Source organism: Diceros bicornis, chromosome 6 (genome assembly GCF_020826845.1).
Source record: "Diceros bicornis minor isolate mBicDic1 chromosome 6, mDicBic1.mat.cur, whole genome shotgun sequence".
NCBI lineage: Eukaryota > Metazoa > Chordata > Mammalia > Perissodactyla > Rhinocerotidae > Diceros > Diceros bicornis.
In genome coordinates this window covers 53765687-53786823 of record NC_080745.1, presented here as the reverse complement: position 1 = coordinate 53786823, position 21137 = coordinate 53765687, and the positions used below count along the sequence as shown (strand labels likewise).

Sequence of the window (21137 nt, the reverse complement as noted above, 5' to 3'; positions counted from 1 at the left end):
GCAACAAGGAATTATACATAAAGTACAAAAGATTGCCTCCCAGGAGATGAAGTCATCAGAGGTTGGATGTTTCAGAACAGCATAAGTCTTTGGAAAAGTATTTTTTTCAACTGCAATAAAATCAGCTGGGTTTAGAAAACTCTGGACCTTTCAGCATCCACTTACTGCTTTGTAAATGCTGTCTGTTCAAGGAGCTTTGTTAAGCAGTTGAGGGGAATCAGACCCAGCTCCTGTGTTGTACAGTGTAGACAGAGTACTGGACTGGGAGTCAAGTGGCCTGGATGCTCCTTCAATGTCACCAGTACTTCCTAATAATGCCAATTTTGCATTTTTGTTACAGTGCTCAGCAGCTCATGAAGCACGTGCTTGTGCATTGTCTTAAGTTTGGTCGCCTGTGAGACGAAAGGGTTGGAGTCGATGTTTTCTGTGGTTTTTTCCAGTTCCAGCACTCGCCAGGCTGATGGTGTGAACTGATTTTTGGTGGCAACTGATACTGCTGCAGTCAATAAGTACAGCCTCTCCATAGGACACAATGACCACAGCAAAGAGGAAAAAAAATTGACTTTCCATAACATTGCCAGATTATCTAGCCCTGGGTGCAAATCTTTTCATCAAAGCACTGTATGGTATTTAATTAAAAGTTACCATTTAACTGAAGTTATATTATTCACAGAAGGCCATTAAGACTTCTCTTCTTAGACAATACAACTCTCATGGCAGAACTAGGTTGCATAGATCAGCGATTCAATTCACATTTTCACACATTTGGTTTCTCCAGTCAAGTCGTACTTCAGCACATAAGAGATTGGGCAGTAAGGCTGTATACAGGCATGAGGTGAAATATCAGCAAGAATCTTTATGAGTCGCACCTCATCTAGGGTGAGAAATCTTTTTTTTTTTTTTTTTGACAGTTGTATGGAAAAGCCTGCTCACCTGATTTATTTTACTGCTGGTAAATAACAGTGGTTGAGTGCTGGTGGGCAAGACTTTAGCTAGAAAATATGCTTTACTTTTTGGCAAGTAAACTAGATATGGTCAAAGATTTAAGAAATCTGGGACCTTCCTGCTCAGATGCAGTAGAGAATGCAGCTAATTTCATCCTGAAATGATAACAATATTGCTTTCATCTGCTAAGATTTCGTCTTCAGTTTGACTTTTTATATATATATATTTTGAAGTTGACTTTAAATTATAGACACAATTTAGACACACTAAAATCAGTCATTGAGTAGCAATTGGATACAAAGCATCTAATCACAAAAATAGAAAAAGGAATCAAAGAGCACTTCAGAAAGAAACTCTGGAGCCGAAGGGCATTCAGTTGTCCTTATCCAGGGACCTGTAATAATCTGTCAGGACCTTCCATGCTTTGGGGGCCATGAAGCCGTCTGGGGGATTTTCTCCTTCCCGGGCCAGCTTCCGCATACGAGTTCCTGAGATGAAGTCAAACTCGTTGTGCCTGTCACAGGGTAGCAACAAAGAACTCAGCGCAGGTAAATAACATCTACCTTAAAGATTCCTGGAGTGGGTTATGGATTCTTAGAGCACGTTTTTTCTTTCTGTAAAATGTTGGCATCTTCTAAAATTGGGCAATTTGCTAAATCTCCAGTTCAGTAAAGGAACTTCCAGAAGAAAAGGGAAATAACGGCAGCTATCCATTCAATATTTACTGTATATACCTACTCTGTTCATGGGAAGTGTCTTCTATTGCTCTGCCTATTTCTATGAGCTCCTGCCATGGTGAGTGCGCCATAAATACTCATTGAAATCTTTTCCTGCATTGACTTCCTTTCACTAAATGTGCCAGGCACTCAGTGCATGCTCAAGGAATGTATGTTGAAAGAGAAATATTTATGGACCATCTATTGTATTCGAGGGGCTGTGCTAGAACTTTAGGGGACATAAAATGTGTAAGACTGGGCCCTGGCCTTCAAGGGACTCTCGTTCCAGTTAGGAGCATGTGGAGATGCACTGGAGAATTTTCCAAAGAGCCAAAATTTTGCCTTATCATTCCAGTTGTACAAAGGTTGATTAAAGAATTTTCTTTTGAAAACCTACCTTGCTGGATCATAGAAGTCCATGCTTTTTTTCGCTTTGTTGTAGGCAGCCACTCGAAATGGAATGATTTCCACAGAGGTGAGGCCAGGGGCCATGCTCAAGACCTTGCCCCCATGAGTGGGTTCATACAGGTCTTTCTTGGTGTCAGGGTGGGGCATTCCTGCAGGGTCCCGGCCCACAATGTAGAAATTGGCCCCTGCAATCATCCGGGACCTGCAGTGCCACTGGACCTAGGAAACATTACATAAGGAACATGCTGGTCATCACTGGCCAACTCTGTTGTGTCGTTATTTACAGAGATGCCTTTATTCTGCTTTAAAAATAATTCAGTGATGGGGATCAACTAACAATTGCAAGAAAGTCAGTGAGGTGTCTGAGATTCCATGCTCTCTCCTTCATGCTTGGCTATATTGGGTGGGATAGGAGCTTTAAAGATAAGAATCCCATCCCTCCACCCAGAAACCAGATGTTATATTTCTTAATAGCCTCTCCAAACAGGCTAGCAGACCAGGAACACTCCAATCTTACTGTTCTACAGAACTATGTGAATTTTACTTTCCACTTCCTCCCTCCAGAATATATCACAGTTTAAAGGAAAATACAAACTCCAACATCTTTTATTATCTGACTGCCAATAATGAGCTAATTATATGCAGACATTGATTCTAGTTCAACACGACACTGGGATTTCAAAATGAATTGCCCTCTTTAAAGCTCAGATAGAAATATAGAGGATGGAGAGGAGAGCTGGGAGCCTGGATCTTTGATCTGGTTGAAGAGAATTAATTTATTAAACTCAGTTAGGGGCATTCTAAAGGGCTGAGACCCTTTCAATTTCGTACTTCCCGAAAACTTGTTCAAATCTATTCTGCTGGTGGTGCAGTGGGACAAAGAAAGTCTCTGTGTGATAGGGTCACTGTGTGATGATGAAAGGGAGTCATTAAGCTTTTAAAGACATACTTTCCTCTCTAATGTAGCTCACAGGGCATGATGAATCACTTAAGAGTAACTGGAACTTTGGAAATTGAATATTATGTTAGATACAACTTGCCCTATAATCCAGTTAAGCTGCATTATTCACCTCATTCACACGCCAACCTCCATATTCTCATAGGCAATGTATAACAGGTTTGATTTGATGTTTCTAGCATTTTTACAAATACTAAAGGGAAACAAGTTGGATAAAGAAGAGAGACCAGAAGATTCTGGAATCTGCTCATGAGAAAGAAGGATCCCAGAGACTCATCTGCACTTCTAAGTAAAGTTTGAGCCTGCACTTCTGAGTCCCATAGCCCAGCTCAGGGAACTGCTCACCTCTGTGGGGCCAGCATATAACATGGGAGATGGGAAGATGGCAATGATGGTTGACTTGGGATCCAGAACCCCTTCCTCGAGCACAGCTGCGTGCTGCTTCATCCTCCAGTCCAAGGGCACGTCGTCATCCTTGGTCCAGCCACCCAGAGGGTGGAGCAGGAGGACCGGGTGCTTGTAGCCCCTCTCCAGGAGCCGGCGGCGGGTGTCCTGCATCAATAGAGCATGGCCATTGTGGACAGGATTGCGCAACTGGAACGCAAATACTGCATCTGGGAAAGGAACATATAAAAGCCAAGATCAAAGAAATGCACAGTGTCACTTGTCCGCAAGAAAAGAAAGGAAAGACGTAAGTTATGTTTATTGTTCACCGCACTTATTGTTCACTGCTTTTGATAATCAGCTGGAGAATCCACCTGGGTCTTTAGGGGTGTTCCTCCAAAGGTACCAACCAATATGCCAGGCTGCTTAGACAGGGACAGGACGCCGAGGCAGGAAGCCCTAAAGGGAGCGCCTGACTCAGAAATGAAAACGTTTGTTGCCAGGACCTCTCCTGTCAACTAAGGCTCAGGCGGGGCTGGCATTAATCAGTCCTCTTGCACCTTGCTCCAGTCTCTCTTTCCCCAGGGGGGTGAATAATGACAAGGACCATTTTCTGGGGCCTGTGCAAGGTATTAACAATCTAAAGATGAAAAAATATTTCACCTTCACTTTAAAGAAGTCTTCAAAACTATTCTCCTTAGTGATGGACTCCTAAGAGGCTTAATTTTTCCCTGTGGTTATGAAATAAATTAATATATATCCATTATGGAAAACCTGGGAAATACAGAAAAGCCCAAAATAGAATATAAAAATCACCTATAATCCTATCATTACTTTTTCTCTCTAGTTTTCAAAATATATCAAGTGAAAATCTCCCCCTCCCCTTGGTCCAACTGCATCCCTAAGAAGTAGCCATTATCATCTGCAGCTTGGTGCACATGCTACCAGAGATTTCTGCTTCGATGTGCAGAAGTAGGTTAGGGTTTTTAAAAAATATATTTTATTTTGTTTTCTAAAATTACGCTATACATATTCTGCAATTTGCATTTTTGCTTAATAAATACACTTTGGGCATCTTTCTGTGTCAGTGCATAGTTTTAACTGCTGCATCCATATGTTAAGTATTCCAACATATGATCTACTTGAACTTTATAAATTGTTTCCAGTTCATCTCAATAAACATATCAATAAGTGTTTCCAGCTTTTTAAAACTATAAACATGGTGATTCCTGATATCCTCAGTTCTGTATTCAGAGGATGGTAAGGAGTATTAACAAATGCACTACAGCCAGCCTACATACCAGCATTCATTTCTGTACATTTTTGTTTGAGCTCCAGAGGTGTCAGGCGGTATTGGTCCAACCCATCATTCCACCTTATTCTCTCCAGCACCTGAAGGTCTCCACCAACCAGCCAATCCCCACCTTCCATCACCATCTAGAAAGACCGTTATTAAAGTTGTTAGTGATTAATATTGATTTCTATTTTATTTGAAAAAAATTTTCTCCTTCTTCTGGACCAATCTTGGGTTACTGTTGAAGAACTGCCTTCAGTTCTTCAGCATTTCTAGCCCAGTATTTCTCAAACTTTTTGGTCTCTCAACCCCTTTATACTCTTAAGAATTATTGAGGACCCCTAGAGAGCTTTTGTTTATGTGGGTTATAGCTATCATTATTTTCCATATTAGAAATTAAAACTGAGAAGCTTTAAAAATATTTATTTGCTAAAAACTAACAATAATAAACCTATTAAATATCAACATAACTTTTTATTTTTTAGTGAAAAAATAAGATTAAAAAGGCATTGTTTTACATGTTTGCAAATCTCCTTAATGTCTGACTTAATAGAAAGCAGCTGGATTCTCATATTCTGCATTTATTCTGTGGCAATATGTTATTTTGGCTGAAATATGTGAAGAAAATCCAACTACACATAGGTAGTTAGAAAAGGGAAGCATATTTGAATAGCCTCTTTATATAATTGTGGATATTCTTCTTTGATACTACACCAAAACTCAACAATTGCTAGTTTCTTAAGGGTAAATTCCACCAGAATATGAAACCATATCAATGCACTTTTCATACTCGTTTACATTAAAATCTATTGTACTTTGAATTAATCTTTTACTCATGAATGATTTTGTAACATTATATATTACTCAATTAGAAAATATTGGTTCACTAAGTCTCCCAAATGTTGACATATTTCATTTTACGATACTAAAAAACCCACATTTGTTAATATCACTACCAGTTTTATCAGAAAATTTTTTAAGTATTGGGAAGCTGCCAAACTCACTGTGGCAGAAAAAAGCTTTCCAAAATTTTTTTGCTTCAAAGCTCAGAGTTTATCCTTGGCAACCAATACTCTCAGTTGTTTGCCTTGAAGTGACAGGTTCACTTTGTTCAGTTTGAAAAATATCTGCCAAATGCCCAAGTCTGAATAATCACAGTTTTTCAGTCATTCTTTCAGGTAAAAATAGTGTTCCATGAAAAAAAGTGGTTAGTTGTTGCCTGTAGCTCAGTTGCTCAAGTACTCTTCCTTGAGACAACCATTGTACACTGTGGTATGTAGCAGAAGTGCTTTAAAGTGTGCTTCCCGTTTTGTAGCACAAAGTATTAAAAAGACATGGTCTCAAGGGTCAAGATTTAATAGTCATTTTTATAGCTTCATCAAGAATATTCTTAAGTGAAGCTGGCACTGTTTCTTTTTTCTTTTTTTTTTTTGTGAGGAAGGTCAGCCCTGAGCTAACATCCGTGCTAATCCTCCTCTTTTTGCTAAGGAGGACTGGCTCTGAGCTAACATCTATTGCCAATCCTCCTCCTTTTTTTCCCCGCACCCCCCAAAGCCCCAGTAGATAGTTGTATGTCATAGTTGCACATCCTGCTAGTTGCTGTATGTGGGAGGCGGCCTCAGCATGGCCGGAGAAGCGGTGCGTCAGTGCATGCCCGGGATCTGAACCCGGGCCGCCAGTAGCGGAGCGCACGCAGTTAACCACTAAGCCACAGGGCCAGCCCAAAGCTGGCACTGTTTCTATTGCAAGTGCATGGTGGCAAGGGGTACAATACGAGCACAGCCAGTTGTCACTGTCTCGAGTCTGAAGTGCCAGCAGTTTTACCCACCACTGCTTTTGCACCAGCAGTGCCAATGTGAAAAAGGCAAATAACATCTTAGTCTTATGAATATAGTTCTGAGGATTTGAATATAGTTTGGGGATTCTGTGGAAAGGTCTTGGGGACCGCCAGTGTTTTGTGAACCACTCTTTGAGAACCACTGCTAGCACATTCCTAATACAGTGTGATGTATCTTAGACTATTTTCAATAAGGACTCAGAGGCTCTGGAAAAAAAAAATCAGACAAGTTGTTTTCTACCAGTTAATTATTGCTAAGCACAATTTCTATGAAAACTCTCAAAAGAAGCATCCTTTTTAGTTCTCTCTAATTTAAAAACAAAAGGAGATGTCCAAAGAGCAGCAAAATGTAGCCAAATCTACATACACGGCTAAGCACAGACTGATTAGCTAAAACCCCATTTTTCTCAAATAATCTTTGAGGGTGCCAAGACCACTCAATGGGGAAAGGACAGTCTCTTCCACAGATAATGTTGAGAAAACTGGATATCCACATACAAAGGAATAAAGGTGAAGCCTTATTTTATACCATATGCAAAGATTAATTCAAAATGTATTAAAGACCTAAATGTAAGACCTAAAACTGTAAAACTCCTAGAAGAAAACCTTCATGACATTGGACTTGGCAATGATTTTTTGAATGTGACACCAAAAGCACGGGCAACAAAACAAAAAATAGACAAATAGGACTACCTCAAACCTAAAAACTTTTGCACATCAAAGAACACACTCAACAGAGTGAAAAGGCAACCTATGGAATGGGAGAAAATATTTGCAAATCATGTCTGATAGGAGGTTAATATCCAGAATATATATATTAAAAATCCCTCCTACAACTCAACAACAAAAAATTAAATAAGCTGATTTTAAACATGGGCAAAAGACTTGAAATAGACATTTCTCCAAAGATGATATACAAATAGCCAATCAGGATATGAAAAGATACTCAACATCACTAATCATCAGAAAAATGCAAACCTCACACCCGTTAGGATGGCTACTACCAAAAACAGAAAATAACAAGTGTTAGCAAAGATGTAGAGAAATTAGAACACTTGTGCACTGTTGGGATTGTAAAATGGTGTAACCGCTATGGAAAACAGTATGGAATTTCTTCAGAAAATTAAAAATACAAATTCCAAATGATCCAGCAATCCCACTTCTGGGTATATATCCAAAAGAATTGAAAGCAAGGTCTCAAAGAGATTTGCACACCCATGTTCATAGCGGCACTATTCACATTAGCCAAGAGGTGGAAGCAACCCAAATGTCCATCAATGGGTGAATGGATAAACAATGAATGTTGTACATACACATACAATGAAATATTATTCAGCCTTAAAAACAGGAAATTCTGTCACAGGCTACAACATGGATGAAGTTTGAAGAAATTATGCTAAGTGAAATAAGCCAGTCACAAAAAGACAAATACTGTATCATTCCACTTACATGAGGTATCTAAAATAGTCAACTTTATAGAAACAGAAAATAGAATGGTTGTTATCAGAGGCTTGAGAGGGGGAAGGGGAGTTGTTGTTTAATAAGTAGAGAGTTTCAGATTTGCAAGATGAAAAAGTTCTAGAGCTCTGTTTCACAATAATGCGAACATACTTAATAGTACTTACACTTAAAAATAGTTAAGAAGGTAGATTTTAGATTATAAGTTTTTTTGCCTAAATAGATTGATAGATAAGACCCATTTTTCACTACCTAAGCATTTCACTGAGGTTACTATTAATACTCTCACTTTTCAATACCCAGTCTCAGTTGGAAAAGTGACTTCAGGAAAAGGTGAGTGAGGAACAGAACATGGAGACCTTTAGAAAGAACCATCTGCACAATGTCCCACACTTTATTTGGCCCAACTCTGGCTCCCTTTGGTTGTGCTCCTTCTATCAGGGCAAGGAAACCCTTGGTGGGCAGGCCCGCCCAGAGTCTGCATCTACTCTGTTGACCATTATCTGTGTAACCAGGACTCTGGAATTCCCTGCCCAGTCAGCCCTGAGTTGGCTGCTAGGGTGGGAGAGCTTCATCTCCCAACCTATTTTCCCTGGGTGGACCACACAACCAGGGAAGCCCTACTTCTGAGGATTGGCCAAGTGAGGGGAGTCTGCAGGGGAGGTGGGTAGAGCTCAGACATCCAGCCTGGGGCACCCACAAATGACCCAGAGGGCCCTCATGGCATGAGACAAGGCCAAGCACAGAAAGAGAAGGAGGGGTTGGCTGCAGGTCAAGACCAACTCTTCACACACTACCACATTCTGGTGTGGAACCAAGAAGTCTAAATTTGAACCTGGGCTCCCAGATAATTATCAAGGCATAGTTGTCAAAGTAGAAGGATAGAACATTTTATTTAACATTTTATTGGTTAGATATGTAACTTTTAAATGTGGTACATGGGCTTCCGTTTGTATGCTTGCCCTGGGCCCCACAAATGTTAGGGGTGAGCCTGGTGTGAAGAATGGTCAAAGTAATAAAAGAGAAAAACATGACAGTTGGATGAAAGGAGAGAAGGTTAGCACCCCCCTTGACAAGGATGGAAGAGGCCCTTGGGCCTGACAATACACATATGGTCAAGGCATGGCCACCTAATTCACGGCATCCAACCACGGTTTTTACATTGTACACCTTATACTTACACAATTTTAATGTCAATTATATCTCAATAAAGTTGGGGAAAAAAAGAAAACCTTTGTTTTTTCTATAAACTTAAGTATATTCCATATGATGCTGCAGTGCAATCAATTACAACATATCTCAGAGCAAGTGTCTTTCCTCAGCCATTGAGACAAACATTGTAGAAAGTCTTTGCCTCAGTCAAATAATAGTTTCACAATCCTTCCCTTGATCAAATTCCATAACTGCCTTTCACATCATCCAAGAACAATGTGGCTACCAGAAATGTCAGCAGAGGAGAGGCAGGCAAGAGCAGAAGAGAGAAAACTGATTGATTTAAAGCACCTAGGTGTTGATGGCAAACCCTTAGTTCACATTCCTGTCATGGACAGATATTGGAGTTTATAATGACTTGCATTCCATAGGAGTTCAAGGAATGAGCCATGGTTCTCAATAGAGCGCAATTTTGCCTCTCCTGGTGACATTTGACAATATCTGAAGACCATTTTAATTGTCATGACTGGGGTGGGGAAGGGTGTTCTATTGGCATCTAGTGTGTAGAGGCCAGGAACGCTACTAAATATCCTACATTGTATGGAACAGCCTCTCACAACAAAGAATTATCCAGCCCAAATGTCAACAGTGCTGTGGTTAAGCAACCCTGGGTAGAGAGAGGGTGATTGCGCAAGGCAATTGGTTGTGTTTTCACGGCCCCCTTTCTAAACTCTGCTCAGGAGAATCACTTACCAAGAATATTGTCAAATACCCATACCTATACATTTACTTCCTCCTCATTGCTTAGAGTTAGGCTGCAGATAAAATTTTGAAAGACTTAAAACCCCAAATCCCTGGGAGAGCAGTAACTCATTCTGAATGCTAGGGGTCCACCCTATACTGTTCTATTGAAGGCAACATTGAACCAATTTCCTTCACTATCCAGCCTAAAAATGTGCCTGTTTGAAGAGCAATGCTGAAACTATGCTTTTGGCCTTTCTGGAATGGGAAAGGACAAAGGGCATCTCTCTCCCCAAGACGGTCCAACTGTCCCCAAAACTGTGGTCCAGGTATCAGGAAGGGAGGTCCAGTGGCTCTGCCTAATTTCCCAGGGCTTTGTGGCCTGGAAGTCTCCACCTCCTTCCAAGACTCCTGCCAAAGGCAGGCGAGAGAGCTTGCACAGCTAGAGAGTCTGCAGAATGGGACACACAGAGAGGAATGAGGAATAGGCTTTAAGGGAGTCTAGTGAAGTAGTGAAAGGGGAGTTGGGCTCAGAATCAAAGACAACAGGAATGCAAAAAGGAGGAGAGGATGAGCTCCAACACTAGGATGAAGACTAAAGAAGCTATGGTGAATTGGCTCAAAGAGGGCAAGGAAAGGAAGACTGGAAAGAAACAAGGTGGTGAGGAAGAGGGAATGGGCAAATTGGAAAGAGAGGAGCAGCTGAGGGTGGGAAGGTGCAGAGGTCAGAATGAAAAGGGGAGAGGAGGGAAGGGAAAGACACCAGAAGGAAGGTAAGCATGGTGGGTTCAGGAAAATAAGGTCATTGTGAAGGTGTTCAGAGAACAGAATCTAGAAGAAGAAAAACTAACATGTGACACGAGTGGAGAATATATATTCATTTCTGTGATATCTATCATAGTCATGGAATTCTGGAGCTGTAAGGAAGCTGTAGATCACGTGGACTTAATGTCCTCATTTTCAGATGAGAAGGCAGTTTTACAGAGAGGAAGTGGCAGAGTTCAAGTGCGGACAGTTGTCTTAACAAAGCCAGGACCCAAACCTAGGACTCCTCCAAACTAGGCTCTTTTTCCCACCGCCCCCACTGCCTCTCATCAGTGGTCTCCATGCTGATATTTCAGCATTGCCCTTAGTGGAATCTTCCATTCCTCCTCCATCCAGTCAACACTTATTAGGCACCAGGCTCTAGGCTTGCTGCTGGGGATTTGATGGTAAAAAAAATGGATCTAGATGTGGTCCTTGATCTCATGGTTTGGCAGTCTGAGTGGATTGATGGAAGATTAAATGGGTAACAACACCATGGGACAGGTGTGAACAGAACAAGGCAAAGTGCTCCTGGAGGACAAACACAGGGCACCCAGTTAGGCTTATGGGTTGTGGGAGTAAGGCCAACTGCTTAAAGGAGGAAAAGAGTAACAAATAAGGTGAGGAGGCAGGGAGAGAAGGAACAGTGTCCTAGGGTTGAGGGACTACCATGTGCAAAATTAAGAGAGAGGATGATATAATGACCTGCTGAGAATGACTGGAGGAGAGAATATGTTGGGTGGTGGTGGTGAAAGGTGGTAAGATGAAGTCATATCTTTACAAAGGAGTTCCCAAATAAAGCTGGAACAGTTCACTCTAGCTGAAGAACGGTGAAAGGATCAGAGGAGAGTAAGACAAGAGACAAGGAAGAAATGAAATGTCGTGGCCCAAGCTGGAACAGAAGAGAAGTGAACACGTTCAAGCAATACCTAGGAGACAGAATCGCCAGGACCTGGTGACTGAATGAACAAGGGAGAAGAAAGAAGCAAGAATGACATCAGGGTTCTGGACATGGGCCCCCATTTGCATGGTGGAGCTGTTCACTGAGCTAGGGGTCACAGGAGGGGGAACAGGGTGGGGAGAGGTTGTACATGTTGAGTGTGAAGTGCTTGCAGGATACATCCAGGTGGATCCATACAAGGAACAGCTCCAGATAATTATCGAATGCTGCGGTTCTCAACCTTCACGGTACATCAGAATCACAGGGAGCTTTAAAATCCCCAACACCCAGAACTGACCCCACTCCAATGAAATCAGAATTATGAGGGTGGGATCCAGTCATGGGTAATTTTTAAAGCTCCCCAGCTGGTTCTGTGTATCTAATTGAATAGGGTCTTCATTGCAGAGCTAAAGGGGAATCACTCTCCATTCTCTTGGGTTCTACATCTGTAAAATGGGAGTAATGATTCTTAGCTACTTCACAAGAGCATTGTGAAAAATAATTACTGTTTGGAAAAGCCTTGAAAGCCATGAATGAAAGGCATCAGGGCCCTCCAAGCATTCTTTTTACAAGTTTCACCTGCTCCCCCAGGGGCCCTCCTCAAGATTTCATCTGTGATCATATCACATGATTCCACATTAGTAACTCAAGAGAAAGGGTTGGGATGACCTAAATGGGAGGTCAAGGTGACTTCAGTGAGGCGCTATGCAACAGAGGCAGGCCATTTCCTTGGTGACTCTGACCATTCTCCATGCAAATATCATTCCCAGTGCCACATGGAAATACAAGTAGGCCCGTGATTACTTTTGGAAGGAATTACTTTTGGAAGCTTTGGGGTTCTAAAAAAGACCCCATGTTTAAGTATTACTGTGAATTTCAAGGTGCTAAAAAAACGTGCAGTGAGAAGAGTTCTTTCCCCAGTAAAACCTGTGTGTTGTATGTCTGGTAAACACAACCTCCAACACTCCAAGGTGTAGTGTACATAGTGTGAGTGACTTTCTCTCTCTCGTTCTCCATGGCCCATTTCTCACCATTGGCTCACTGGGAACATTTATAGAGTTTCTCTAATGACCTAGAGGGACTGACTATATCATCAAGACCACAAGTTACACCACCACTCTCCCTGGCTTCTAAAAGACTTTGAGCTCCAACTGCCAACATATGTTGCAAGACAAGATGAAAAAAAATAATTGCTTAAGAGCTTCCTTAGATTTTTTTTCTTTTAGTGCTAATCATGTGTACCCGGATGTTAGGCCCAAAGAGTAGAAATATCTGAGCTGTCATGATGAAAAGCCACTATTCTTTAAGTCACTGAGTGAAGATAAAATTCCAAACCTATATGATTATGATCAGGAGAGGACTGAATCAGAGGCATAATTAAGGCCAAGAACACAATTCCTCAAACAGCTCTCAGTCAGTGTAAAGCAATTTCAAGGACTGTCTGCCAGCCTCTGGGAGAGAAATTGCTCAGACGGCTTTGAGCTGGTTGTGGTTGTGCGTTATGACTCAAGATGCTTATCTGAAGGGTAGATAGTTGTGTCCAATAAATGAAAAGCTGCTTTGCTTGCCCGTTGAATTCTTGTGTTCAGAGGCCACCACCAGGGGCCTTGAAAAAGTCCTTCCTACATTGCAACATTTCACAATTGAAAAAAACAAAACAAAAAATAAGTTTGCCTGACAGATTTGGACAGGTTTATTCAAACATCCATTTTGCAGGGTCATGGGGCTGGAAGAGATCTTGGAGTTATTTTGAGCCTGGCCCCTTCCTTTTATGAATGAAGAAACTGAGGCTCAGAGAAAGGATGTGGTTTTTAGAGTCTCCAGGCCCTCAAGTTGTTCTCTATTCCCGTGAACTTTCTGAAAGTTAGTTTACTCCAGATAGGGAATGTGACAAGTCAAATTAGCAGTACATATCTTTTTTAATTTCAACCCTAATGCTCTAATCTTGAATGAGAGATGGTTATTACATTCAATTCCACATATTTTTCTTTATGGGAAATGAACCACATCCAGCACATAATACCCTCCACTCCCACACCGTCACTAAAATCAATTAGAAGTTGTGAAGGAATCTGAGGAGGTTTAGTTTATTTTGCCTTCAGGCAGGAAGGCAGGATAGACTTAAAATGATCCTAATCAGATGAACACATTTTTACAATCTTAAAAATATCCACTGATGAAAATGTGGTATCTTCCTTCTGAAAACTCTGCCACTATCTGTGCTGATTTTTGTGTACTGAAGATGTCATTGGCCCCCTCTCACTGGCCACAGAGAATGAATTCTGAGTCTCTTTCCAGTGGTTGGTTGGACTCATTCTGTATGAAGAAATTGACCTTCCTCGTGAATTTTCAAGATGGACACGGCTGCTCTGCCTGTGATTTTGTGCATAGCTATAGCTACGATTTTGGTCCTCTACTCATAATGCTAAACTAAATTGTCTACCCAGTCCAGCTGTTTCCCACTTAGCTGAGAGCCAGCCATCACAGGATCTGAGGACTGAAGAGATCATTTAGATCAGCCCTCAAACAGAAAGACATTTCTTTGCCTCTGTTTTTTTTTTGGCTGAGGAAGATTTGCCCTGAGCTAATATCTGCTGCCAATCTTCCTCTTTTTGTGTATGAGCCACCACCACAGCATGGCCACTGATAGACGAGTGGTGTAGGTCAGCACCCAGGAACTGAACCTGGGCCATTGAAGTGGAGCACACCAGACTTTAACCACTAGGCCACTGAGGCTGGCCCATGCCTCTGTCTTAAAAGATCTCCCAAGGCAAGGCCTGCAAAACCTCGCTTAGAAATGCATTTTTCCATGTAACCTCGGTTTTCCTAAGTCATTTGTGAAGGAATTAAAAAGAATTATTTTTCTCCTAAGATTAAAGGGATCAAGAAAGCCTTTCCAAAGATTTTGCAACTTACTTTGATATGGGGGTGTTTTGCACACGTTGTCCCCCACACACGGGAACAATACTCCTCTTTTCTATTTTCGTAGAATTCAGGGTCTTGTAAGATAGCCACCCTCCGTCCACTGTATGTCAGGGCAAACTCGCTGCACCCTGCCAGCCGTGTCTTATCATCCTCAGAGACAGGCAGTACGATGGGAATGCTCATGTTGATCACACCATCTGTAGAAAGAGCCATGTGATGCATGAATATGGGATACAAGGTGTGCTGTCCTTTAAGCATGACTCAAATATGCACAATGTCCCTTCCAGACATTTCCTGCAAAAGGCATTAAGACCTAAATCCACCGTGGTTGTGTTGCCTGCACCAGTTTCTCTAGAGTCTATGATGAGAAGTTCTTAAGGGTATTCTCAAAGCAAGAGTTGGGACTTTTGTGGAAAATGGGCTGAGTTTCAAATCGCAGAGGTGGCTTCAGTAAGCGATCTAACTTGGGGGATCAGGAAGGGTGTCTCCCTTCTGGGTTCCTTGTTTAAAGCTTAGTCCTGACCTCAACGTACTAGGGAGCTTAGTCTTTAAAAACCCAATTAAACAAAATAAAGGTTGGTAAAACAAACCAAAATAAAAGCCTCTAGTCTTTCTTGGAAATGAAACTTGTATCAACATTGGCAAGTCTCTTAATATCTGTTTAGGCTCTACTTTCACTACCAACACATTGAATCAAAAAAGAAAAAAAATCACTCTAACATTAAACAACAGAACTCCAAACAAGCAGTCCCCCTGATGTTGTTTGTCTACTGTGCTCCAGGCATAGCATCACCTTTAAATGTTTTTGAAAAGGAAATCACAAGTCTTGCTAGCACAACCACAGTTGAGAACCATCAGTCAAAAAACCTAGAGGAGTGAAAAACATCAAGTTTATTCACTAAAGCTCAGGCCCTTTCTGTAGAGAGTGAGCAGCTCTCACCTTTATGCTGAGTCTGTCACTTTAAAAGGAATTTAAATACACTGGGTGTGCTGGTTTCTCAATATACAACACAACAAATTGGAAGATGTGGAGTGTGGTGTTCAGAAAATTTACATTTTCAGCTGCAAGAAATGTCGAGTGACAGCTGAACCACAAAGAAGGAGACAGGAAAACTGCTTAAAAACACACATTAGAAACAGAGATGGTTAATTTTATGTGTCAACTTGGCTAGGCCATGGTTCCCAGATATTTGTTCTAGCATTATTCTAGATGTTTCTCTGAAGGTATTTTTAGATATGATTAACATTTAAGTCAGTAGACTTTGAGTAAGGCAGATTACCCTCCATGATGTGGTGGGCCTTGGCCAATCAGTTGAAGGCCTTAATAGAAAAAAAAGAGGGACTCATGGCAGCAGACTGCCTCTGGACTTGAACTGTAACTCTTCCCTGGGTCTGCAGCCTTCCAGTCTACCCTGCAGATTCCAGACTTGCCAAGCTTCCACAACTGCATAAACCAATTCCTTAAAAATCTCCTTTCTTGGGGCCGGCCCAGTGGCATAGTGTTTAAGTTCGTGTGCTCTGCTTCAGCGGCCCGGGGTTCACAGGTTTGGATCCCAGGCGCAAACCTACGCACCACTTATCAAGCCATGCTGTGGCAGACGTCCCACATAAAAAATAGAGGAAGATGGGCACAGATCTTAGCCCAGGGTCAATCTTCCTCAGCAAAAAGAGGAGGATTGGCAACAGATGTTAGCTCAGGGCTAATCTTCCTCACCAAAAAAAGAAAAAGAAAAATCTCCTTTCTCTCTCTCTCCCTCACTCCCTCTCTCTCTCTTTCTCTCTTTTTTTCTCTCTCTAGTGCACGCGTGCACACACACACACACGGTTCTGTTTCTCTGGCAACGCTGACTAATACAGAAACTAAAAATACAGAGTCATGGGGGTCCTTCAGTGTGGGGGACAACAATCCCACAGCTCTCCAATCCTCAGGGTACCATTACACTGGAGCTCAGCTTAATAACTGGTATAACTAATGATGACGGAGTCTTAAGTTTCCTTGTTTAACACGTTCTTTTTTTTAAAGTGAATAAGAAGTTGTCGATTGGGTTTTTTTAGAGGTAAGAACATTTTTTAAGTGTTTCTAGATAAAATGGTTAAAAGGTGTAGTTGTTTTTTAGTTTGGGGCTTAAAAGGATACAATTTGGCTCCCCAGAAACATCTAATTTCTTAATGAAGCCAGATAATGTAAAAGAAATTATACAACCGTTTTCCTTCTTTTGTAATTGGGCCCTAACTTTCTAACAAATATGTTAGTCTCTTAATTGTACTTACAGGTGAGAAAATGGGGGCACACAGTTAAGTGTATAACACTAAAGAATATTAGGGAGACTTTGTGGGAGTTCCCAAGTTCAAGACTCAGAAGGGAATGAAACGAAGGTGAACAAAGAAAACATTCAGCTCCAGAGGAAAAAAATGCAGTGATTTATGGATTTCAGAAAATGTACCATAGATTAATGAGGTCTTTTAAACCTAACTTTCAAAATCCAACGTTTAGAGTACCTCTCACAGAGGTAAAGATCTGATCTCTGAGTTCTATTCCTTTGGGGCATAACACTCCCTTTAGTAGCTATGAAACCAAAGTCTCCAGGCAAATCAACTTACACCTTTTAAACACTCTCCAAACGTTACTAGGACCTAAAGAATGTCACAGGAGATAGACAGCAACTGCCAGCAATAAAGAACGCCTGTTTATCATAAAATCCTGCAACCTGCTCTCAGACCCTTTGTAAACCACAAGTAAGATACTGTGCATAGAGTATGGGTTTCGTGATTCAAATAACCCCTCTGGGGCCGATGGGTGGCGCAAGCAGTTGAGCGCGCGCGCTCTGCTGCGGCGCCCCGGGGTTCGCCGGCTCGGATCCCAGGCGTGCATCGACGCACCACTTGTCAAGCCATGCTGTGGCCGCGTCCCATATAAAGTGGAGGAAGATGGGCACGGATGTTAGCTCAGGGCCAATCTTCCTCAGCAAAAAAAGAGGAGGATTGGCATCGGATGTTAGCTCAGGGCTGATCTTCCTCACAAATAAATAAATAAATAAATAACTCCTCTGTTACAAAGTTCATGGGCAATCAGAGCAGTCCAAGCCCTGTGCAGAGAACAGTAAACTCAAAGTCAGGCATTCTCCCATACCACCTGTGTCATTCGCCTTCTCCGTACTCAGTTTCCTCACTTGAAAAATGGAATAATAAATAACATGTTAATCCCTTGGTTGCTGGGTGGAGGCATGCTGTAAAGCACTAGATCAACGGAGGTTTATGATAAAAGATAAATAAACCCACCACATAGTCTAGTTGAGACAAAGGGCGAGAAGCTAACAAAGAATGACACCTTTGAAGATGTTGATGACCTAATTAGAAATCATGCATTCTGTGGATTGCTGACCACCCTGCTTATACAAAGTGACTTGACCAAAATAAAGTGAAAACAAAATCAAAGCAAAGGGTAAGCGGGGGCCGGCCCCGTGGCCTAGCGGTTAAGTGCGTGCGCTCCGCTGCTGGCGGCCCGGGGTGGGATCCTGGGCGCATACAGACCCACCGCTTCTCTGGCCATGCTGAGGACGCGTCCCACATACAGCAACTGGAAGGATGTGCAACTATGACATACAACTATCTACTGGGGCTTTGGGGGAAAAAAAGGAGGAGGATTGGCAATAGATATTAGCTCAGAGCCGGTCTTCCTCAGCAAAAAGAGGAGGATTGGCATGGATGTTAGCTCAGGGCTGATCTTCCTCACAAAAAAATAAAAATAAAAAAATAAAGGGTAAGCGGGATGCTGGAGGAAGCCTAGCTCTGCCTGCAGCATGCTTGCAGTGCTGTCTTCCATCCATCATTCTGGGTTAAAATGCAAGGGATACTTCACTTTCCTGTTGCAATCACCTCCTTCAGTCCACTAGGTTCCTGCCCAATGTAGCCTCTGATCCACCTTCATCTTGGCCTTGAGAGAAAATCCGAACCCTGACAGGTTGTCAAGATAAGAGAGCTAATCTGTGGGATGTTACGGAAAGGAGTTCTACCGAGTAATAATGCCAACTGTTCTCATACACCTGTGGCTACAACTCCACACAGGTGTAAGCAGATTTCCTGTGGTTTCCCTGTCATCTTTATCAACTGTCTCATACATAAACTCATCCAACAATTTAACTCTGTGCTGAAACATCCTCCATGGCTTTAAACATTGACTGGGGCTGTCAGCCTTTTTTCATCGTGTACTTCAGCTCTGGCAGGAACTGCCTTGATGATCTTATTGTGGTATATTTCACTTTGGCAAATAGTAGTGTGGTTTTGTAGCCATGGTTAGTCCAACACATAACTTCATGTTCAATTGAATAATTTTGCTTTTGCTTTAAATAATTTTCAAGCCTTTTGTTTTAACCTTGTAGATCTGCTTATCAGTTGTTGGGGACTATTCCTGTGTATAAACTAAATTACTTTTTATTCCTTAACTAGGCTTTTTTAAGGAAAAACAACAATGATAAAAACAACACCAAAGATAAATGACGTCTTCAGAATTTTACCTTTTCATTCTGGTATAGTGCAGAAGTTTACTGTCGCAGCAAGTGTGTATTTATTCCCAATTCTCTAACTACCAATTGTTATAGCTTGAAATTAAATTCATGCATAATTACACATCACAAACAAATGAAGTACAATCATCCACGATCCAACCAGGTGCTTCACTTTAAATTGCATCTAAAATTGATTTATCCTTCATCAATTATAAATGTTTTATAAATGCAGTAGAAAAAAAATTTCCAGATTTGTGAAACTAAATGAGGACCAACACTCAGTAGAAATAATTAGCAGACAGGATCATAAATTTTTAAAATCTCAGGAACAAAATGTGCAATAGTTTAGAAACAAGTTTACTTTTGTCAGCTAAACACAACACTATAAACAACAGCTGCATCTGATCCAGAAATTTCCTGTTATTTGGACTCCAATCCACAGAAGAATATAGCATTATGCTATTATAACTGGTTGGATCATGAATTGTTAGCAATTCCAACTGGTTCATTTGGATCTTTTTTAGTTATGCTCTTAACCATTTCTAATTAATGTAACATATCTAATTATAATAATTTAACTACTTGGAAAGTTGAAGTACATACCAGGAACGACCATGCCTAGAGAAATACAAACACAAGTAAGAAACATGTTTTCAGCTCTCCAGGAAAATAATCTTAAAGCAACAATGTCAAGGAACAAATTCCTATTATGAAACTTCACACATACAACATACAAATATACTGAGCTCTTTCCTACTGCTATTTTTAAAAATAGAGACTATCTGACAGCAAAAAGCTGGTGAAACCAGAATTTGTATTGAATATTGTTCAATACAATCCAAAAGCATTATTCAGATAATTATCTGTTTTAAAATAATTATAACATACATCAACAGCCCCTCCAACTTTAGCAAGAAGTTCTCTCTTACAAATATGTGATGTTATAACTACTGTCAAATGGTTCCAGACCAGACTTTGGGAGATGTGGAAGCAAACTGCTCTAGAACGTCCTAGAATCACAGATGTTTAGAGGGCATGAAACTATGCCCAGCGGAAGTACAAATACTAGAGCCAGGATAACCTGGATTTGAATCCAGGCTTCAAGTGAGTTATTTAAACTTTACAATACTTATTTGCTCAAATGGAAAAAATATCTTCACAGTGGTGTTATCCAGATTAAATGTGATATCCTATGTCAAACACCAGGGTCAGAACACATTACCTGCTAAATAAATGTTAGCAGTATATATGGAAAGGCCTCAAGCCCTGCCTTGGAAAGCCATGTATTCTTTTAAACTTTCACCATCTGAATGAGATAGGTATAGTTATTAAATCCCCATTTTACAGACAGGGAACTGAGGCCCAGCGAGTTTAAATCATTTGCCCCAGATTCATAGCTCATCACTGGCTGTGAACCCAGATGGTTTGGCTCCACAGCTCACTCTTACCCACTATGATATTCTGCCTCTGTTTAGGTAGAGATGGGCAGCGTATTATATCCCTGGTATCTATTTTTATTAACTGATTTACATAGGAGTTGAGGAGGCTTCTGGAGGGTGTGGGGACTTTTGAATCCTAACTACAACTGGGGTTGCCTAGACATGTCCAGTAGACTCTGGTTGCAGGGGTAGATGATGGAGCCAGCACAGAATCCCTGCAGGGAAAAAAGGAGTCTTGCAGAGAGTCCCAGAAACAGGCCTGCAGGTTGGAATGGGGTGTGGGTGATGGAAACAGCATGACATCTGCTCTCAACCTCCCCTCACATAGCCAAATCGGCAACCACAGGAGAATAAAGAGGTGTGTATGGATTATAGGAGTTATTTCACTCAATTCTCTAGCTCTGTGGGACTCAAGCAACGTGCTGGAGGGTCCTCTACTGAGATTAACAAAGAGGAAGGGAACATCCTCCTTCCCACTTGAGAAAGAGTCTGTGAACTGCCACAGCCCTGTGGGCACAAGGACTTTAGTGGCTGACCCGAATGGGCAGGATCTGCACCTCTGTGGGTGCAGAGAGCCACACAGATCCACATAGCAAGTGGCGTATGGCCATGGGCCTGACTCAGGAGCACA

General features: G+C 41.4%; 1 protein-coding gene and 1 non-coding gene across 2 annotated transcripts in view; one reads left to right on the top strand and one right to left on the bottom strand.

Annotated features, from left to right (window-relative positions):
- Positions 1–1214: 1214 nt before the first annotated feature.
- The window catches only part of PAPSS2 (3'-phosphoadenosine 5'-phosphosulfate synthase 2), a 77953-nt gene continuing 58030 nt past the window's right edge, over positions 1215–21137 (bottom strand). Inside the window, exons 8-12 of the mRNA XM_058543458.1 lie at positions 14554–14759; positions 4713–4848; positions 3373–3641; positions 2059–2288; positions 1215–1459 (exon numbers count right to left, since the gene is read on the bottom strand). Coding sequence (XP_058399441.1) covers positions 1318–1459; positions 2059–2288; positions 3373–3641; positions 4713–4848; positions 14554–14759 — 983 coding nt within the window. The 3' untranslated portion in view covers positions 1215–1317. The remainder of the gene's footprint in view (positions 1460–2058; positions 2289–3372; positions 3642–4712; positions 4849–14553; positions 14760–21137) is intronic.
- On the top strand, positions 9035–9160 carry LOC131407777 (U6atac minor spliceosomal RNA). Its single transcript, XR_009220641.1, has one exon. It is a non-coding gene; the product is annotated as a U6atac minor spliceosomal RNA (small nuclear RNA).